A 17,975-nucleotide genomic window follows, 5' to 3' on the forward strand; every position below is an offset into this window, starting at 1 on the left:
TTCCCCAGCACAGCCTGACGTCACGTGACATATATTTGCATACTACCTGGGACTGGGTGTGACGCTCCCACTTTCTGAGACTTCTCATTGGTGGTGCTGGAGAGCCAGCCCTCTTCCAGACGGACCAATTGACTGCCTCTTGGACGTAGGAAAGCAGGCAGGGGTGGGGTCTTCGTTTGGATCGGTAGGCATATCGACCAATCATCCTTGGGAAAGGAAGAGCCAACCGTGGATTGGCTGTGGGGGGGGCCTGGGGCTCTGTAGGCCAATTAGAGCTCTGAGCCGAGGGGGCTGGCCCCCGCCCCGTAGGGCAGATAAGCAGCGGCGGCGGGGGTTGGGGGGCTGTGTGGGGCTCGCTGTGGGGCCGAGGCAGGCGGGCTGCCGGGCGGACGATGGCGGGGGCCGCAGCGGGCGGCAGAGGCGGAGGTGCCGGGGGGCCGGGGCGTGGAGGGGCGGGGGGTCTCCGGCGAGGCTGCTCTCCACCAGCCCCCGCCGGCTCCCCTCGGGCTGGGCTGCAGCCGCTCAGGGCCACAGTCCCCTTCCAGCTGCAGCAGCCGCACCAGCGCCGGGACGGGGGTGGCCGAGCAGGTGAGCAGGGCCTGGAACGGGTGCTGGGGGAGGAGCCGTTGGGGGAGGGGGCGCTCTCGGGGGGAGGGGTACAGGGAGAAGTGTGAAGGGGAAGTGGATGGGGGCGAGGGAAGAGAAAGGGGGCGCGCGAAGGCTGCCAGGGTAGAGGGAGCGAGAGCCAGAGGCTACGGAAACTTGGGGTGCAGCCCCGGACCGAGCATGCAGGGCGTCCCGGACTGAAGGTGAGGGGAGGGACCTGGCAGATGGAGGCTGGCCTTGGGGGCGTAACCAAAAAGCCAGCCGAGGTGTCGCACGGGGGTAAGTGGAAGACCCGGGGGGGTGGGGGGGGCGAGGTGTGGAGAGTGGCGTGTGGTGGGGCGCCCTGCGCAGAGCCGCTTCCCAGCGAGGAGCCGGGGGGCGCTGGACGCCTGCAGGGAGGGGGAGGGGCATGGAGGAGAGCCCGTGGAGCCATGTGTTACTTTGCTGGAGTCTGGCCCCAGCATCCCTCTCCACAGCTCTGGAGTTCTTTTTCCACCACTTCACGTGCGCTCCCCTTTTTGTCACCTCCTTCAGCCGATTTAATCCCAGCCGGTCGAAATAAGTTAGTTTAACGGCTCTTGCAGCGGTGCAGACGCTCCGCTCCCGATTCCCTACATTCCTTTCGGTGTGGCCTGGAAGTTCGTGTTCCCAGATCATTGACCTGCTTTACATGGCGGTCTCGTTCCAACCATCCTGTGTAGTGTGTGCATGTGCATAGAACCTGGGCTTTATGCCCCTTCCCCCCACCCCACCCCCACCGCCAAGGTTGTTTTGTCCTGAGCATTGCCAGTCAACGTGGCAGTGGGGTGAGGGCTACAATCAAGTACGCTGTGGCAAATAACCCACTTTCTGAACAGCACCGAAACGGTTTCTTAATAGCAGCTTGACGTAGTGGGTGTGGGGGAAACTAAGGAGGTGCAGGCTTCATCTTGCTTTCACACTGAGAGCTGTGAGGGGACCCACAAACGTAGGCACGTAGGAACGGAAAAGGAACCTACTTGCTGAGGAGGTTGGCAATAAGTTGAAAGTGAGGCTTGCATTTGATTCGCACCAGATGTGAAAAGATCACTGCACACTTCCAAAGCCTGAGTCTGTACCAAATGTACAGAAGTCATGGTCTCTGCCATCTTAATGGTTAATGGCATTCTCTAAACCACAGTCTCTTGAGCTTTTGGTGATTACTAAGCTTAGTTGCTCCACATTTCCCCCTGGAAAGTAAAGCTGTTACAGTTCCTTACTAGGTAGGAATGGGATTAATTGGGTCTTTGAGGTAAAAAGCCCCCAAGTCTGTCTGGACCTCACTGTATACATTAGCGTCACATCTTAGAACACAGAACTTTGGTCAAATCTGGTAGCAAGATGGTGACCGAATAGTAAAAGTATGTGTAAAATCTGGTGGTGTAGAAGGCAGTGCCCAAACTCATGCCTATCCGGAGCTATAAAGTAAACCAGAAGACTAGAAACCTGTTGATTTGCCGGGTGTGGTGGCGCATGCTTGTAATACCAGCATTTGGGAGGCTGAGACAGGAGGATCTGGGCTCCCTGTCAGCCTCAGATACTAGTGAGGCCCTTTGCAACTCAGTGAGACCTTGTTTCAAAATAAGGAATAAAAATAGGGCTGGGGGTGGAGCTCAGAGGTAGAATGCCCCTGAGTTCAATCCTCAGTAACACACACACACACACACACACACACACACACACACACACACTAAAATAAATAAATAAAAACAAAAAACCTGTTGATTTTGTTTGGGCTTCCTTGAAACCAAGGGAACTTAGTGGAACAACAAGCACCAGAACAGTCATCACTTTACTAGAAATCAGTAGAAAGCTGGCCTGTGTAGTAGCTAGAGATTGATTAGCAATCCTGTTTTGTGACTCCTACTGCGGGGCTAAAATTTAAAGGACAAATATTGGTAGATTTTGTCCAAAGGGGAAGAAGGTACATTTAGATGCCTGGGTTCTTCACATGACCCGCTCATTTTATTTTTTGCGGTACCAGGGATGGAACCCAAACCCAGGGCATTGTACCTACGAGCTACACACCTAGACCTATTTTTTTAGTCCGCCCCCTGAATCTTGGGATTACAAGCGTGCACCACCACGCCCAGCAGCCTGCTCCTTTTTGTAGCATCCGCGGTCCTTAGAATCTGATAAAAGCACAGGAAGAGAGCCCTGCATAACTTGTTAGGTGACTTGGGGGCAAAGTGAATGGAATCATATATTGAGCTGATCAATAGTTTCTTTGTCTGTTAATATCCTAGAGGTACCAATAAGGCATTTGCTTAATGGATGGTAGATTTTCAGTAAGGGAGGAGAGAGAAAATGGAAGGCAAGAATAGCCTGAGCCTGTGGTCTTATGACTGGGCATTAGAGGAATATGCCTAGCCTTTGGTGTGGGGGCATATCAGACCTCCATGTTAACGTCAACCTTCATGTATGTTCAGGTAGTTTTTATTCCTTGGCTTGGGAAGTAGCAGGAGGGCCTCTAGGCTAGTAGGACATTTGTGATAGAGGTGACCCCTTACCGTTTTTAGCCAGTAAGAGAATGGCATTGGGAACCAGAATGCCTAGGTTCTCAACTCAGGTTCTGCCATTTACTAGCTGGGTGGTGTAAGGCAGTTACTTCTGTACCTCATCTGTGGACAATAACACCAACATCATAAGAATCAGATAAGTTCACAGAGTGCTTACAACAGTGCCTGGCTCTCAGCAAGTGCTGCAAGAAGTGTTTGCTGCTGCTTATATTGTCGTTACCCCCTCAGCCAAGCCAGGGTGAAAGCACTGTTGGCCAGAGCCCATTGCCTTTTCAGGCTTCAAAGAGCAAACCCAGATGGGTGTGAAACCAGTACTGCAGGTTTCAGAATTTCAGGGCCTCCTCTTGCATTTTTATTCCCTCATCTTTTAAAATGAGCTTTCTAAACAGGGCTCTGAGATCCAACTGTTTAAAAAGGCCTGTGAGCCGAGACTGGGTTTCAGGAACAATTAAGTGTCGTCACTCTTTCTGTCTCTCATCCCACGGTGACGTAACACCCAGGGCTGGGCAGTTATCTCCATACCGCACACCCTACTGTGTTCTCGACTAGATATATTAGACCTTGTTAAAAAAAAAAAAAAAAGGTTATGGTATAAAGAGCAGGATTTGTCCAGAAGGGCTATCTTCATGTGAGGAACGACTTCATTTTTATGAGCCTGAGCTGGGAGTGAAGAAGGCTGAGACAGTGGAGAGAAAAATGAGGGCCAACTCTAAGAAAGCTAAGAGCCACTAGCGGGTAGTAGAAACCCAGGATAAATTGCTTACTGCGGTTGCCCTTTAAATTAAATTCTCTTTTGTGTCTTAGGTCAGTAAGAGGCTGCTAACTTGTGTTCTTCCAGAGCACCGATAACAGAACAGGACTAGGAGGTGATTTTTTTCTGGGTTTCAGTCTTCCCTATCTTGTTTAGTGCTTCTTGTTTCTATACTCCTAGAATGGAGATAACAGGGTTTTTGTTTTGTTCTGTTTTGTGTTTTGTTTCTGTGGTGCTGAGGATCAAACCCAGGTCCTGTGTGCATGCTAGGCAAGCACTCTACCACTGAGCTACACCCTCAGCCCTGACAATGTTTAATCAGACTTTGCTAATTATTTCTGTACTGGGGCTAGATGGCTGCCTGGGGAACCAAATTTTGCCTTGAAACCTCCTCTACCCACCAGAATCTTCTTAAAACCAGTAGTTGGCATTTATACTCTAGGCCATATCCTACATAGCTCTGCCAGTTTTTGTGAATAAAGTTTTATTGGAACACAGCCACATTCTTCCTTTAGGTGTTATGTTTTGTTGTTGTTGTTGTTTTGTGGTTGTTTTTGATACTAGAGATTGAACCCAAAGGTATTCTACCTCTGAGCTACACCCTCAGCCCTATTTTATTATTTATTTATTTAGTACTGAGTGTTTAACCCAGGCACATTCTATATCTGAGGTACACCCCTAGCCCTTTTTATGTATTTATTTATTTTTTGCGGTATTGGGGGGTGGAACACAGGCATATTCTACTTCCGAGCTACACACCTAGCCCTATTTTTTTTTATTATTTATTTTGAAACAGGGTCTCACTAAATTCCTGAGGCTGTCCTCAAACCTGTGACCCTCCTGTCTCAGCTCCCAAGTACTGGTATAACAGGCATGCACCACCATGCCCAGCTTTATTTATTTATTTTATTTTTTTTTTTTTTTTTGCGGATCTGGGGATGGAACCCAAGGGCATTCGACCTCTGAGCTACACCTTCTGCCCTATTTTTTTATTCTTTATTTTGAAACCGGGTCTCACTGAGTTGCAGAGGGCCTCACTAAGTAGCTGAGGTTGTCCGCAAACCGTGATCCTCTGGTCTCAGCCTCCCAAATGCTGGGATTACAAGCGTGTGCCACCACGCCCGGTTTTTATTTTTTATTTTGAAACAGGGTCTCCTAAATTGCTGAGGACCTTGCTAAGTTGCTAAGGCTGGCCTTAAACCTAACATATTCTTATCTTAGCCTTTCAAATACTAGGAATGCAGGTGTTCACCTGCAGGTGTTAAACATTGAGCTTCTTAGAAGTTTTTTTTTTGTACTAAGGATTGAACCCAAGGGACATTCCCCAGCCCTTTTAATTTTGCAATAAGGTCTCTCTGTGTGATTGACCCCTCCTCTCAGCCTCTCAGGTACTAGATTACAGGTGTGGGACAGGATGCCCAGCTCCTGTAGGTATTATCTATGGCTGTTTTCTTGCTCTGAGTGGCAGCACTGAGTAGTTGTAATAGAGACTATCCACAAAGCCTAAAATATTCACTGTTGTGACCCCTTACAGGAAAGTTTGCCTGCCCTTGTCCTGAACGGTGCACCCAACCAGTACTCCTAGATGGGGAGCAGTTACAGATGTGCATAATATTTACTTCCTTAGAAAATCTTGGAGGGTAAAGAACACTAACCAGCCTATGCCCCATCACTTTAGAGGAAAGGGGCCATCTGCTTCCAGTCAGATCTCCGTGTTTGTGGAAGATGAGCACGTTTGAATCCAGACTCCCCACCCCCACTGTTGTCAGGTGACATGTGTTCAGTAGATGGAGCTAATTTGAATTTACATAAAAGCTTAACTGTTAGGCAAATTTGCTCTCCCACTTCCTTTAGGTTCCCCTCTGCTCACCCTAACAACTCATACTGTAGTGAACACATTTCACAGTCAAATGGAAATTACCTTAGGCAGTATCTTCAATTTTGAATATTTCTTAACTACCTTTTAGTTTTCTGAACAGATCACCGAGAACTGGCAGTAGTCATTGGTTGCCCTGAAATTCTGGCTTCCCTACAGGGACATAGGAAGGGTAGTTATGTCAAATGATTGGGTTCCTGAGGTTGGCTGTTTCTTCAATATAAGGCAGCATTGTTATTAGCAATGCTGTTGGTAATTATTAAGCTCCTCTTCTTGCAGTGCTTTAAAAACTTAGCGCTTGGGGGATGGTTGTTTAGATAGGTATGGAGGCATATCGAGGAGGTTGTAGATTAGCGATCCAGGGAGAAAGTCCTCATCAAGCTGTGGTCTTTCTGGCCTCTAGTGTTGGACTAGCCTGGAGATTAGAATACAGCTAGAAATTTCTTTTTTTTTTTATGTTTTTGTTTTGGTACTGAGGATTGAACCCAGGGCTATTTTACCTCCAAGCTACACCCTCATCCCTTTTTATTTTGAAACAGAGGCTCACCAGTTGCTGAAGCTGGCCTCGAGCCTGCAATCCTCCAGTCTCACCTTCCCAAGTACTGAGATTGTAGCTGTGTGCCACTGTTCCCCGCTAGAATGGAAACTTTCTCTGCCAAGGAGCCATCTCGCTATCATGAGGCTTGGGTGGGGGGGTACAGTTGAATTCCTTTCGGAATTACAGTTGCCCTTCTGCAACCTGTGATTGAGGCAGCCTCTATTTGGGAATCATTAAAACCCCAGGCTCTTGGTGGCCTGACACTGCTAACTGCTGCTTTTGACAGTTTTGCCAGCTCTAGGCACGTGGTCAGCAAAATGCAGCAGCGAAACATCTGACTCTTAAATGTTATCTTAAATGCTGTCACCTAACTGCTGCCTCTTTGGTACACAAAGGAGTGGGGTCCATGTCTTCAGTATTGTGACGAGCACAGGATTATATAGTATGGGAAGTTCTTTACATAAATATGATAGCACTAAGACCTAAAACACTCTGAGGTCAGTAGGGGAGGGGTGAGAACATCAGTGTGGTGTGGTGGTAAGAGGAACATCCAGACCTCCAGATATGGGTCTCTAGGAAATTTGAGGCGGGATTACAAAACATTTTTTAATTTTTTTAAGTACTGGGGATTGCACCCAGGAGCATTCTACCTCTGAGCTACACCCCAGCCCTATTTTTTTTTTTTTATTCTTTATTTTAAAACAGGGTCTCACTAAATTGCAGAAGACCTAAGTACCTGACTGAGGCTGGCCCCAAACCTTTAATTCTCCTGTCTCAGCCTCTCAAGTACTGGCGTGACAAGCCTGCACCACCAAACCTGGCTGTGGGTAGGCTATAATAGCCAAGCAAACACTGTGCCTGCATTCTCTGCTGAATTCAGTATATACTGAATGGTGTGATGAGCCCAGGGCCCCACTCTTCCTTGATCTCAGTGGAATTGTTAGAGCATCCTCCTCCAGGTTCTCACTGATCTCACATAGAGCCTTTCTGTCAAAAGGTTCAGATATCATAGTGTGTCATATCCTGAGGGCAGGTCTCATTTTGGATTTCTTTCTTTTTTTTTGGTGGTACTGGGGGTTGAACCCAGAGGCTTTCTCTACCTCGGGGCTATACTCCCAGACCTTTTTTTTTTTTTTTTTTTGAAACAGGGTTTCACTAAGTTGCTGAAAGCCTCACTAAGTAGCTGAGGCTGGCTTCGAACCTGTGCGATCCTCCTGTCTCAGCCTCCCAAGCTCTGGGATTACAAGTGTGCGCCACCATGCCCAGCTCTCATTTTGGATTTCTTATCGAATACTGTCACATATGTAAAATACTATTTGAAGCCAGGTACAGTGGCACATGCTATAATTTCAGGACTTGGGAGGCTGAGACAGAAGGATCACAAGTTCAAGGTCAGCCTCAGCAATTTAGTAATACCCTCAGCAACTTAGTAAGACCCTGTTTTAAAATGAATTAAATAAAAGGGCTGGGGTTGTAGCTTCCAGGTAAAATGTCCCTGGGTTCAGTTCCCAGTACCAGAAAGAAGAAAGGAAAAGCTCTTTGACACTAATTCAAGTGCTCTAACTGTTCTTAACCTCTTATTCTGTGGGGACTGTAGAACCCTCCTCAGGACTTAAAGGAGAAACCTGGCTTTTCCTTCCCGGTCCAAAGCACAGGCCAATACCCAGCAGTAAGTTAGTGTCTTTGCAGATTAGTAAATTCTCTCCTCCTCCAAGATGGAAGCTGCTCTTTCCTGCTGTAGAAAAAAGGAACAGGGAGTGGTGTGTGGTGGTGCAACGCTTGTAATCCCAGCATTTGGGAGGATGAGACAGGAGGATCGTGGTTCACAGACAGCCTCAGCTATTTAGGCACTTTGTGACTCAGTGAGACCCTGTTTTAAAATAAAGAATAGGCTGGGCGTGGTGACGCACGCTTGTAATCCCATAGTTTGGGAGGCTGAGACAGGAGGATTGCGCAGGTTCAAAGCCAGCCTCAGCTATTGACCGAGGCTCTCAGCAACTTAGTCAGACCCTGTTTCCTAAGAAAGTATAAAATAGATCTGAGATTATAGCCTGAAGGTAGAAAAGGCCCCTGGGTTCCACCCCCAGTACCACCAAACACAAAGAATAAAAAATAGGGCTGGGGGTGTAGTTTGGAGGTAGAATGCCCCTGGATTCCATCCCCAGCACCACATAAAAAGGGGGGGTTAGGGAAGAGTAGTGGAAGCCAAGAAAGGCTGAGGGAAATCTGGTCAGTTTCCCCTGTGCTGGAATTGCATGTTCTTGGAGGATTCCGTTATTTGGTTCGCAGGGTATGAATTAACCAAACATTAGCCAAATGTTTTCACATGGTTAGGTAAAAAACAAATCTAATCTCAGAGAGGAAAGAGCCCGGGATGATATTTGAAGTTCCTAAATTATCTGTGCTCCAGTTCCCCTGCAGCCACGTGGAGCTTGGGAAGGGGCTGTGGTTCCTGAGCACAGCTCTGTGCTGGAGGCTCTGGTGCGGCTGGCTGGGACACGCAGATCTCCAGTTCATGTTGCCCACCGGACCACCTGGGTTTCTGGCACTTTGCTCTCCCTCAAGGGTCACAGCAAAGCTGAATGTGTAGCTTTGGAGTCACTCAAATCTTATCCTCAGGCCCGAGTAAGCCTCACTTGACTTTTCTGTGTGGGAGCACCACAGCCAATCAAGGGTGGCTTTAATGAACTTAAAAGAATGCTATCAAAGTATTTCATAATAGGAAAACTTCAAGTCCAGCCCTGGGGACCTGGAACTGAAGTCCAGGCCTTGTACAGACATTTACCCTGCCCTGTTCAGGCACACAGGTCTGTGGGCTTGCGTCTGAGCCCCAGCCAGCTGACCTTGGGTGTCTGGAGCGCCTTGGGCTCAGCCCCTGTGCATTAGCAGTTTATACTTTCCCAAATAAAAGCACTAGAGAGGCGGGAAGGCCTGGGATTTCTCCTCCCAGGGCTTTGGGTGCTCTGAAGCAGTTTGTCTGAGGTTGGAGTTGGGGGAGTATTTTCTGCAAGGCTTCTCAAATGAGGGACAGGATTTGGCAAAGCAGAATTGTAACTTTGAGTTCCTGCTCTCTGACCCTGAGCTCCCTATCCTGCAAATGGTGGGCCACTTTCCCCCGGAAACCATGCTTGTTAGGAAGTAGCCTAGCCTACCACCAGCTCTGCCACTTGGATCCCTTATCTGATTCTAAATGAAGACCTGCAAGAGAGTACTGAAGTGTTATGTCCTTAAAGGCCAAAGTGGGATTCAGTACAGAACTCCAAAACAGACGCTGGCGTGCCACAGGTGCACAAAATAGGAATTCAGCTGGAGGAGGCATAGAGTGAAGGAATAGTTGGTGTGTGGTGAGCACTACTGGGATGTTTACATTTTTACTCTCTTCTCTCCCTTCCTGTGCAAAAATGACACTGTTGAGGCTGGGGGCATAGCTCCATGGTAGAACATGTGCCAGGCCCTGGGTTCAATCCCCAATACCACCACCCCCTGCAAAAAAAAAAAAAGTGATGCTGTAGTCTTGTCTGGTTAGCTGTATTCCTTACATTTTTCAAACCTCTGAAGTCCCTTCTCCATCATGGAAACTGAGTGCTGCCTTTTTAAGAGGTAGGTACCTCATGTTTCAAGTTCGAGTGCAATGGAACTCACCCTGCAGCTCGAACAGATTTGAGTGTTTTTGCAGAGGGAGGGCCAGGGCAGATGGGGAGTGTCATGCTCAATAAATACTTGTTGGATTGAGTTGCTGGAAAGGCAGTGGGGTGGGGAGAGGGAGCCACACCTCCCCCTCTCACTTGTAATGGTCTTTCTCGCTTCTGGTCTCCAGACACTGCTTCCCCTCTACAACACCTCTCTTCAGCTACTCAGGAGGCAAAACCCTCTGAAGTGTTCAGACTCTGTCTTTAAATCACTGGCCTCCTATTCATCCTGGTCACTGGGCTTGAAGCCCAGCTCGTGGCAAAGATGTGGCATTTCCATCAATGTCATTGCCAGGCCTGTGGGTTGTCTTTCCGACACACTTAAAGCCAGAGGATGAGCTTGGGCAGTTAACCACATGGGTCCCAGGAAATAGCCAAGATGTAGGATTTTGTTAAAAAGCCTACCTGACAAGCTGGGTGTGGTGGCGCACGCTTGTAATCCCAGCATTTGGGAGGCTGAGACAGAAGGATGGTGGTTCGCGGGCAACCTCAGCTACTTAGGCCCTCTGCAACTCAGTGAGACACTGTTTCAAAATAAAGAATAAAAAATAGGGCCGGGAGGGGGGTAGCTTGGAGGTCAAATGCCCCTGGGTTCCACCCCCAATATAGCAAAAAAAAAAAAAAAAAGGCCTACCTGTCTTTAGGCTTAGAAGTAGTTGTGAGCGATGAGGGAAGAGACTGAGATGAATGCAGGATGTCCTTTCACTCCAGGTAGATTCGTGCCAGCTCCTTCGTGCTGTTATGCCATGTAGCAAGGAAAGACAGGATAACAAAATCTGAACCAGTGACTTCTGCACACACCTGTTCTTTCAGTACTTGGGAGGCTGAGACAGGAGGATTGCAGGTTCAAGGCCCGCTTCTGCAACCTAGTGAGATCCTGTTTCAAAATAAAAATGTAGCTGGGCATTGCAGCACACACTTGTAATCCCAGCGTTTGGGAGGCTGAGACAGGACATGATATCTGGACAGCCTCAGCTACTTAGGCCCTTTGCAACTCAGTGAGACTCTGTTTCAAAATAAAGAATGAAAAATTGGGCTGGGGATGAAGCCGGGCATGGTGGCGCACGCTTGTAATCCCAGCATTCGGGAGGCTGAGACCAAAGGATCGTGGTTCGCAGACAGCCTCAGCTACTTAGTGAGGCCCTCTGCAACTCAGTGAGACCTGGTTTCAAAATAAAGAATAAAAAAATAGGGCTGGGGGTGTAGCTGCGTGGTAGAATCCCCCTGGGTTCCACCCCAGACCCGCAAAAAAAAAAAAAAAAAAAAAAAAAAATAGAGCTGGGGATGTAGCTTGGAGGTAGAATGCCCCTGGGTTCCATCCCCAGTACCACAGAAAACAAAACACACACACACACACACACAAGTAAGAGCCAGGAGTAGTGACCTAAGCTTGTAATTAGAGTACTTGGAAGTCTGAGACAGGATTGCAGGTTCGAGGACAGCATCAGCAAATAGTTAAGACTTTCATCGACCTAATGAGACTCTGTTTCTAAATAAAAATAAAAATAGGGCTGGGGATGTAGCTGGGAAGTAGAATGCCTCTGGGTTCAATCCATAGTGCCCCACCTACACAAATACAAACTAATAATAATAGGGTTGGGGATGTAGCTTGGAGGTAGAATGCCCCTGGGTTCCATCCCCAGACCACAAAATAAATAAATAAAAATAAAGTAGGGCTAGGGTGTGGCTAGGGGTAGAATGCCCCTGGGTTCAATTCCCAGTATCCTCCCAACCCCCAAAAATGAGTCAGTGACTTCCTAGGTCCTTGGGTGGCCTCCCAGGTAAGCTCAGGATAGAAACCAAGCACCATACAGTGATAACCGTTTTCTTCCTTTTCTCCAACCAAATGGAGAAATGCTTATTATCAGTCCCCTAGCCCTATTTTTTATTCTTTATTTTGAAGCAGGGTCTCACTGACTTGCAAAGGGCCTACTAAGTAGCTGAGGCTGTCCTCAAACCGCGATCCTCTCTTTCAGCCTCCCAAATGCTGGGATTATAAGCATGTGCCGCCATGCCCAGCTATGTTTTTATTTTGAAACAGGGTCTCACTAATTTGCAGAAGCTGGCCTCGAACCTGCAATCCTCTTTTCTCAGCCTCCCAAGTACTGAAAGAACAGGTGTGTGCAGAAGTCACTGGTTCAGATTTTGTTCTTCCTTGAAGCTGCCAACCATGGGTTTGGTGGCTTAGTCAAAATGGCTTTATAAACGTTCTCAGCCTGGTATAACTTTGAACAGAGTGAAAACGTGATTAGGAGGATAGGCAGTTTCTCTTCCCTCCTCCACACTCCCTTCCCTTTAAGAGTTTTCTGTGCTCCATGCCTGTTTGATCGCCCACACGACTTTGAGAGAACCACTGCTGATAACACGTGCATTCCCTTGCCCCACAGCTGCAGGCTGGCAGAAACCTGCTGCACGGCCCTGGTTTAGGGATTGTCTGTTTAACTTGTGCCCATCAGATAGGCACAGGAGCTGCGGGTGGGGTGGGTGTGGTCATAAGTAAAATGGTAGAGGGGATGCGACCAGAGGGCTTGCACAGGAAGTCACATAGACTGGGTGGAAAGTGGGGAGAGGAGGGCTATGGGAGCCGCGTCCATGGGGGACGCGCACATCTCAGGGCTGAGAATAGCCCCAGACGCTTTCTCAGCGGAGCCACAATCCTGGGTGGTTCTGTGCTCATCGCAGAAAACTGAAACAGCTGCTTCTACAGCAGAAAGCTGTGGCTCCAACTCCGGAAGGCCCCCAGTCCACCTGTATTCTTCAGAGAACGTGAAACTCTGGATAGTTTTAGTGTTTTTTTTGTCGTTGTTTTTGTTTTCCCCAGTACTAGGGATTGAACCCAGGGCAGATGGCTTTAGTTTTGACAGTGTGTTCCATTTGTTTAGCTCTGGGGCTGACAGTGGGTGCTCAGGTGTCTCTCATTCACCCTCATAACTGTCATGCAGGCGCAGGTGGCACTTCCTGGTTTTTGCAGATAAGGAAACCAAGGCCCAGAAAAGGAAGTAACTTGCCCAAGACCATGTGACTGATAAAACTCTTGCGTTTTACTGAGCAAAGGACTCTTCCCTCTATATGGATAAGGGGTCTGTTTTAAATTTCATTCCAGGCTGCCATCCCCATTACCTGCCTTACACATCAGTCTCTGTTTCCCTTCTGTTTACCTGTATTCCAGGAGCAGATTCATTTGTTAAGCTGACCTTAAAAGATAATTGAAGCCAGGTGTGGTGGTGTATGTTTGTAATCCCAGCATTGGGGAGGCTGAGACAGGAGGATTAAAGGTTCGAAAACAGCCTCAGCTACTTAGGCCCTTTGCAACTCAGTGAGATCCTGTTTCAAAATAAAGAATAAAGCCAGGCATGGTGGTACACACTTGTAATCCCCGCATTTGGGAGGTGGAGACAGGAGGATCGCGTAGGTTCGAGCCAGCCTCACTGGCTTAAGAGACCCTGTTTCCAAAGAAAAATATAAAAATAGGTCTGGGAGTGTAGCCCGGTGGTAGAAGGGTTCTATCCCCAATACCACCAAAAATAAATAAATAAATAAAATAATAATAAATAAAAATAGGGCTGGGTGTGTAGCTTGGAGGTAGAATGCCCCTGGGCTCCATCCCCAATACCGCAAAAAAAAAAAAAAAAAGAATAATTGAAAATTGTGCTGCAAAGAAGTCTCTACCTTCAGCACTTCAAGGTGACCATCTACATTCCAGGCTTTCCACCCCGTGTACTTCCCTATGAGGTACAGACAGGTATAGAGAATTGAAAGATGATGGTGACCACCTTACTCTACATGTGAGGGTTTTTTTTTTGTCTGTGTGGGGGTGGGGGGCATTGGGGTTTGAACCCAGGGACATTATGCCTCTGAGCTACACCCCCAGCCCTATCTTATTTTTACTTTGAAAGAGAGTCTAGGTTGATGCTCATATCTGCGCTCATCCTGTCTCAGCCTCCCAAGTACTGGCACTGGCATTACAAGTGTTCCCCACCGTGCCTGGCTCTAGAGTGTTCCTAGCTGGTCTGAGGGAAGCATTTTCATGTGGAATGAGTAGCTAACCAGGAATTGGTAGGGCACGGGGCAGACAGGGTATTCCTGCCTCTGTGTGGTCATGGTCATGGTTACTAAGCTGGGGCCTTGTCAAGGAGATATGCTCAGATAGAGCTCAGATGGAGGCATGCTCAGGGTGGCTTTATTATGCGAAACCAAAAAGCACCTGGGAAAAAATGTGGGCGGTGCATTGCTGGGGCTGGGGCACGGGTGCAAGTGGCACTCTGCCAGGATGACAACTTAGTCCTCCATTTATGGGAGCCCTGGTACCTGCCCCCTTCTGGTGAGAATGCGGCCTGGGGGCACGTGATCTGCCCAAGCTTGTCCTTCTCTCCTTACTTTTGGTTAGTTGGGAGTGCGGTCCTAGTAATACGTGAAAGTGTCCAGAAAGGGACTTGAACTCTGGGAGGAAGCTCTGTCTAGGGTCGTGGTGTCAGGGAGAATTGCCTGGCCTCCTTCTTAGCGGTATCTAACCTCTAAGCTCTTATCTCCAAACCAGATTTTATATAGAATTCCTTCATGTTTTAATTTCCATATGTTTGTGTGGAACCTTTCTTTACCAGTTACTTCCCAGCCTCTTAAGGTTAAAAAAAAGTCTCATTACGATAAATATTATAAAAATATTTCTGTATAATAAAGATATTTCCATGGTTCATACAAATGTTTGTTGTTGTTTTTTTCTTGGGTTTTGTTGTTTTTTGAAAAAGTAACAATCTTAAATACCTTTTTTGTACTTTTCCTGATCCCTTTCTACATACTAAATCAACTCGAAAGCAGAACACTTGAGCACCTGCTGTGTGTTGTAGGAGGGGAGACAAGCATGGGACCATCTCTGCCCGGCGAGGCCTCCTTTACTTTCTCTTCATCTGTAGCCTCCCACCCTCCGGTAGTTCCTGCGCTTTTCAAACAGCACACCACATAACAAATCACAAAGGAGTGTGTGTGTGTGTGTGTGTGTGTGTGTGTGTGTGTGTGTGTGTGTGTATACGTGCATGTCAGCACAAATAGATGCCAAGTGTGAATGTGAGTGAGAGTTGTGAACAGGTATAAAGAACAGTATATGTGAAAGAAAACCAATAGTAAAGCAACTGAGGGAAATATTACTAGGCAAATCTAGGTAAAATTGTGTGAGCACTGTGTGTACTGTTCTTATTCTTGCATCTATAAATTTGAAATGATTTCCAAATAAAATGTTTAACAAATGATATGTGCTAGGCTAATTTGAGTGTACCAGGAGTTCTTTAGAATGGAAGTTTTCTTCTACATCTTTATAACATCTCTTACTCCCCCCTTCCAGCCCATTTACCAGATGGAAGAACTGATGCCCAGAAAAGTTAGGTGACTCACCTGAGTTCACAAAGCATGCTGGGGTAGAGGCAGGGTTTGGGCCCAGGTACTGACCCTCAGGTGGGCCGCCTCTTAAAGACTGCAGGTGGTCCTTATTACTCTAGCTGGACGGAGTTGGCATCAGATTTTGAGAGCTAGTCGGATGCCTGCTGTCCCTTGCTCCCGTCTCGCATGGACCCAGCAGTGGAGCTAGCAGGGTTGCAGCAGTGTGCTGCAACTCGCAGGATGTGCAGGACGTCCAGGTACTTTCCATGCAGAACTGCTTCCTTACCAAGATTACACGCTATCACCGGTCTTCACCTGCCTCTTTATTTCTTAAGTTACATGAAATCGGAAAACTCTTCTGCACCAGAGCCACATTTATACAGTAGAGGTCCGAGGCAGAAAGCGACGAGTTTGGTTTTGAATGTGATGCCAGGCTATGGGCCTGAGCCAGTAGCTTTTCACCTGTGGACCAGTCGGTTGGTACGCATCACCTTGTGAAATGTCTTGGGCCTTGGGGAGGGTGTTTGTGTGGTTTACTGCAGCACGCTGTACCGAGTAGGGCTGGAATTACAACCTTATACAAAAAAGGGACGGCCCACTGTGAGTCAGTGAAAACCTTCCTTTCATCATGAGTCCAAGGAGGGCTGGATCTGGGAGTCATTGTGAGGCGGTTAGGGGATCAGCCCCTGCCATTGTGTCCCAGCCACTTTTTTTTCACACCAAACCACATGTTGGGCATCTGTCTCTGCTCGTTGAAGGCCCTTGAATGAAAAGGCCTTCCTGTCTTCTTTCTTTATTCCTTTCTTTTCTTTTCTTTTCTTTTTTTGTGGTACTGGGGATTGAACCCAGGGACATTCTACCTCCATGCCATACCCTTAGCCCTATTTTATTTTTTAATTTTGAAACAGTGTCTCTCTAACTGCAGTTAGTGTCTCTCTAACTTGCAGAGGGCCTCACTAAGTAGCTGAGGCTGGCTGTGAGCCTGTGATCTGTCTTAGCCTCCGAAAGTACTGGGATTACAAGCATGTGCCACCACACCCAGCTCCCTTATTTTATTTTATTTTTTGTGGTACTGGGAATAGAACCCAGGGGCATTCTACCTTTGAGCGATACCCCCAGCCCTATTTTTTATTCTTTATTTTGAAACAGGGTATCACTGAATTGCAAAGGCCTAAGTAGCTGAGGTTGTCCGTGAACCTGCGATCCTCCTGTCTCAGCCTCCCAAATGTTGGGATTACAACCATGCGCCACCATGCCTGCCTCCCTGGGTTTTTTTGTTTTGTTTTTTGCAGTACTGGGGATGGAACTCAGGCATTCTACCTCCAAGCTACACCCCCAGTCTTATTTTTTATTCTTTATTTTGAAATAACATCTCACTGAGTTGTAAAGGGCCTCACTAAAGTAGCTGAGGCTGGCCGTGAACCAAGATCCTCCTGTCTCAGCCTCCCAAATGCTGGGATTACAAGCATGCGCCACCATGTCCAGCTCCCTATTTTATTTTGAAACAGGGTCTTACTAAGTTGCTGGGGCTGATCTTGAACCTGCGATCCTCCTGTCTCAGCCTCTCAAGTACTGGGATTGATGTGTGCCACCACGCCTGGTGATTCCTGTCGTTTTTGCTTACTGACGTTATCTCTTAACTCTTCTTTTTTAGAGATGCTGGGGATTGAACCCAGGGCCCAGGCATGCTAGACAAGTGCTCTACCACTGAGCTACACGTCCAGCCCTTTTTATTTGATTTTGAGACAGAGTCTGGCTAAGTTGCCCAGCCTGGTGTCAAGATCGCAATTTTCTGCCTTGCCCTCTAAAGTAGCTGGGATTATAGGTGGGTACCACCATGCCTGGCCCTACTTTTGTTCAATCGCATGCTTGCTTGCTTGCATGCTTTTTCTTTTTTCTTTTGGTACTGGGGATTGAACCCAGGGGTATTCTACTTCTGAGCTACATCCCCAGCTGTATTTTTTATCGTTTATTTTGAAACAGGGTCTCACTGGGTTGCAAAGGCCTCACTAAGTAGCTGAGGCTGTCCACGAACCCATGATCTTCCTGTCTCAGCCTCCCCAAATGCTGGGATTACAAGTGTGCGCCACCACGCCCAGCTCTTGTTTTCTTTCACTGGGGATATAACCAAGGGGCAGTCTACCTCTAAGCCACAACCCAGCTCTTTTTATTTTTTATTTAGAAAGAAGGTTTTGTTAAAGTACTGATGATCCCCCTAAGTTGCTGAGGTTGACCGCAAACCTGTGATCCCATCGACCCCTATAATACATCTTAATACGGAAGGGCCGTTTTCTGAAAATCTCAAGTTTTCCGGTATGTCCTTCATCTGAAACACTTACCTGTTGCTGCCTTAGACTTGTTTCATCTAGCTGTGGTTCGGTTGTCCTCAGAGGATGCTCCCACCCCCGTGGCTCAGACAGTTACATGGATGGATCCATGGGCACGCACTGTGCTATTACTCCTGCTCCTGCACTTAGCTACCTCTATTCTCTTTCCTACCCCCAAAATAAGTGCCAAGTGGATGAGAGCCAGTTAGGGCAAGATGGAGGAGGGTGGGAAAAGGCTGCCCCCAGATTCCTGTGAGGTTGTCTGAAGCTCAGATGTCTGT

General features: G+C 47.6%; 1 protein-coding gene across 1 annotated transcript in view; it reads left to right on the forward strand.

The window, feature by feature from the left end:
- Nucleotides 1–392: 392 nt before the first annotated feature.
- Nucleotides 393–17,975, forward strand: part of FAM117A (family with sequence similarity 117 member A) — a gene marked incomplete at both ends in the record, with an annotated part of 57,753 nt that continues 40,170 nt past the window's right edge. Inside the window, one exon of the mRNA XM_080713720.1 lies at nucleotides 393–588. Within this exon, the coding sequence (XP_080569846.1) occupies nucleotides 393–588 (196 nt within the window). The remainder of the gene's footprint in view (nucleotides 589–17,975) is intronic.

Source organism: Muscardinus avellanarius (genome assembly GCF_963383645.1).
Source record: "Muscardinus avellanarius genome assembly, chromosome: 16".
Lineage (NCBI taxonomy): Eukaryota > Metazoa > Chordata > Mammalia > Rodentia > Gliridae > Muscardinus > Muscardinus avellanarius.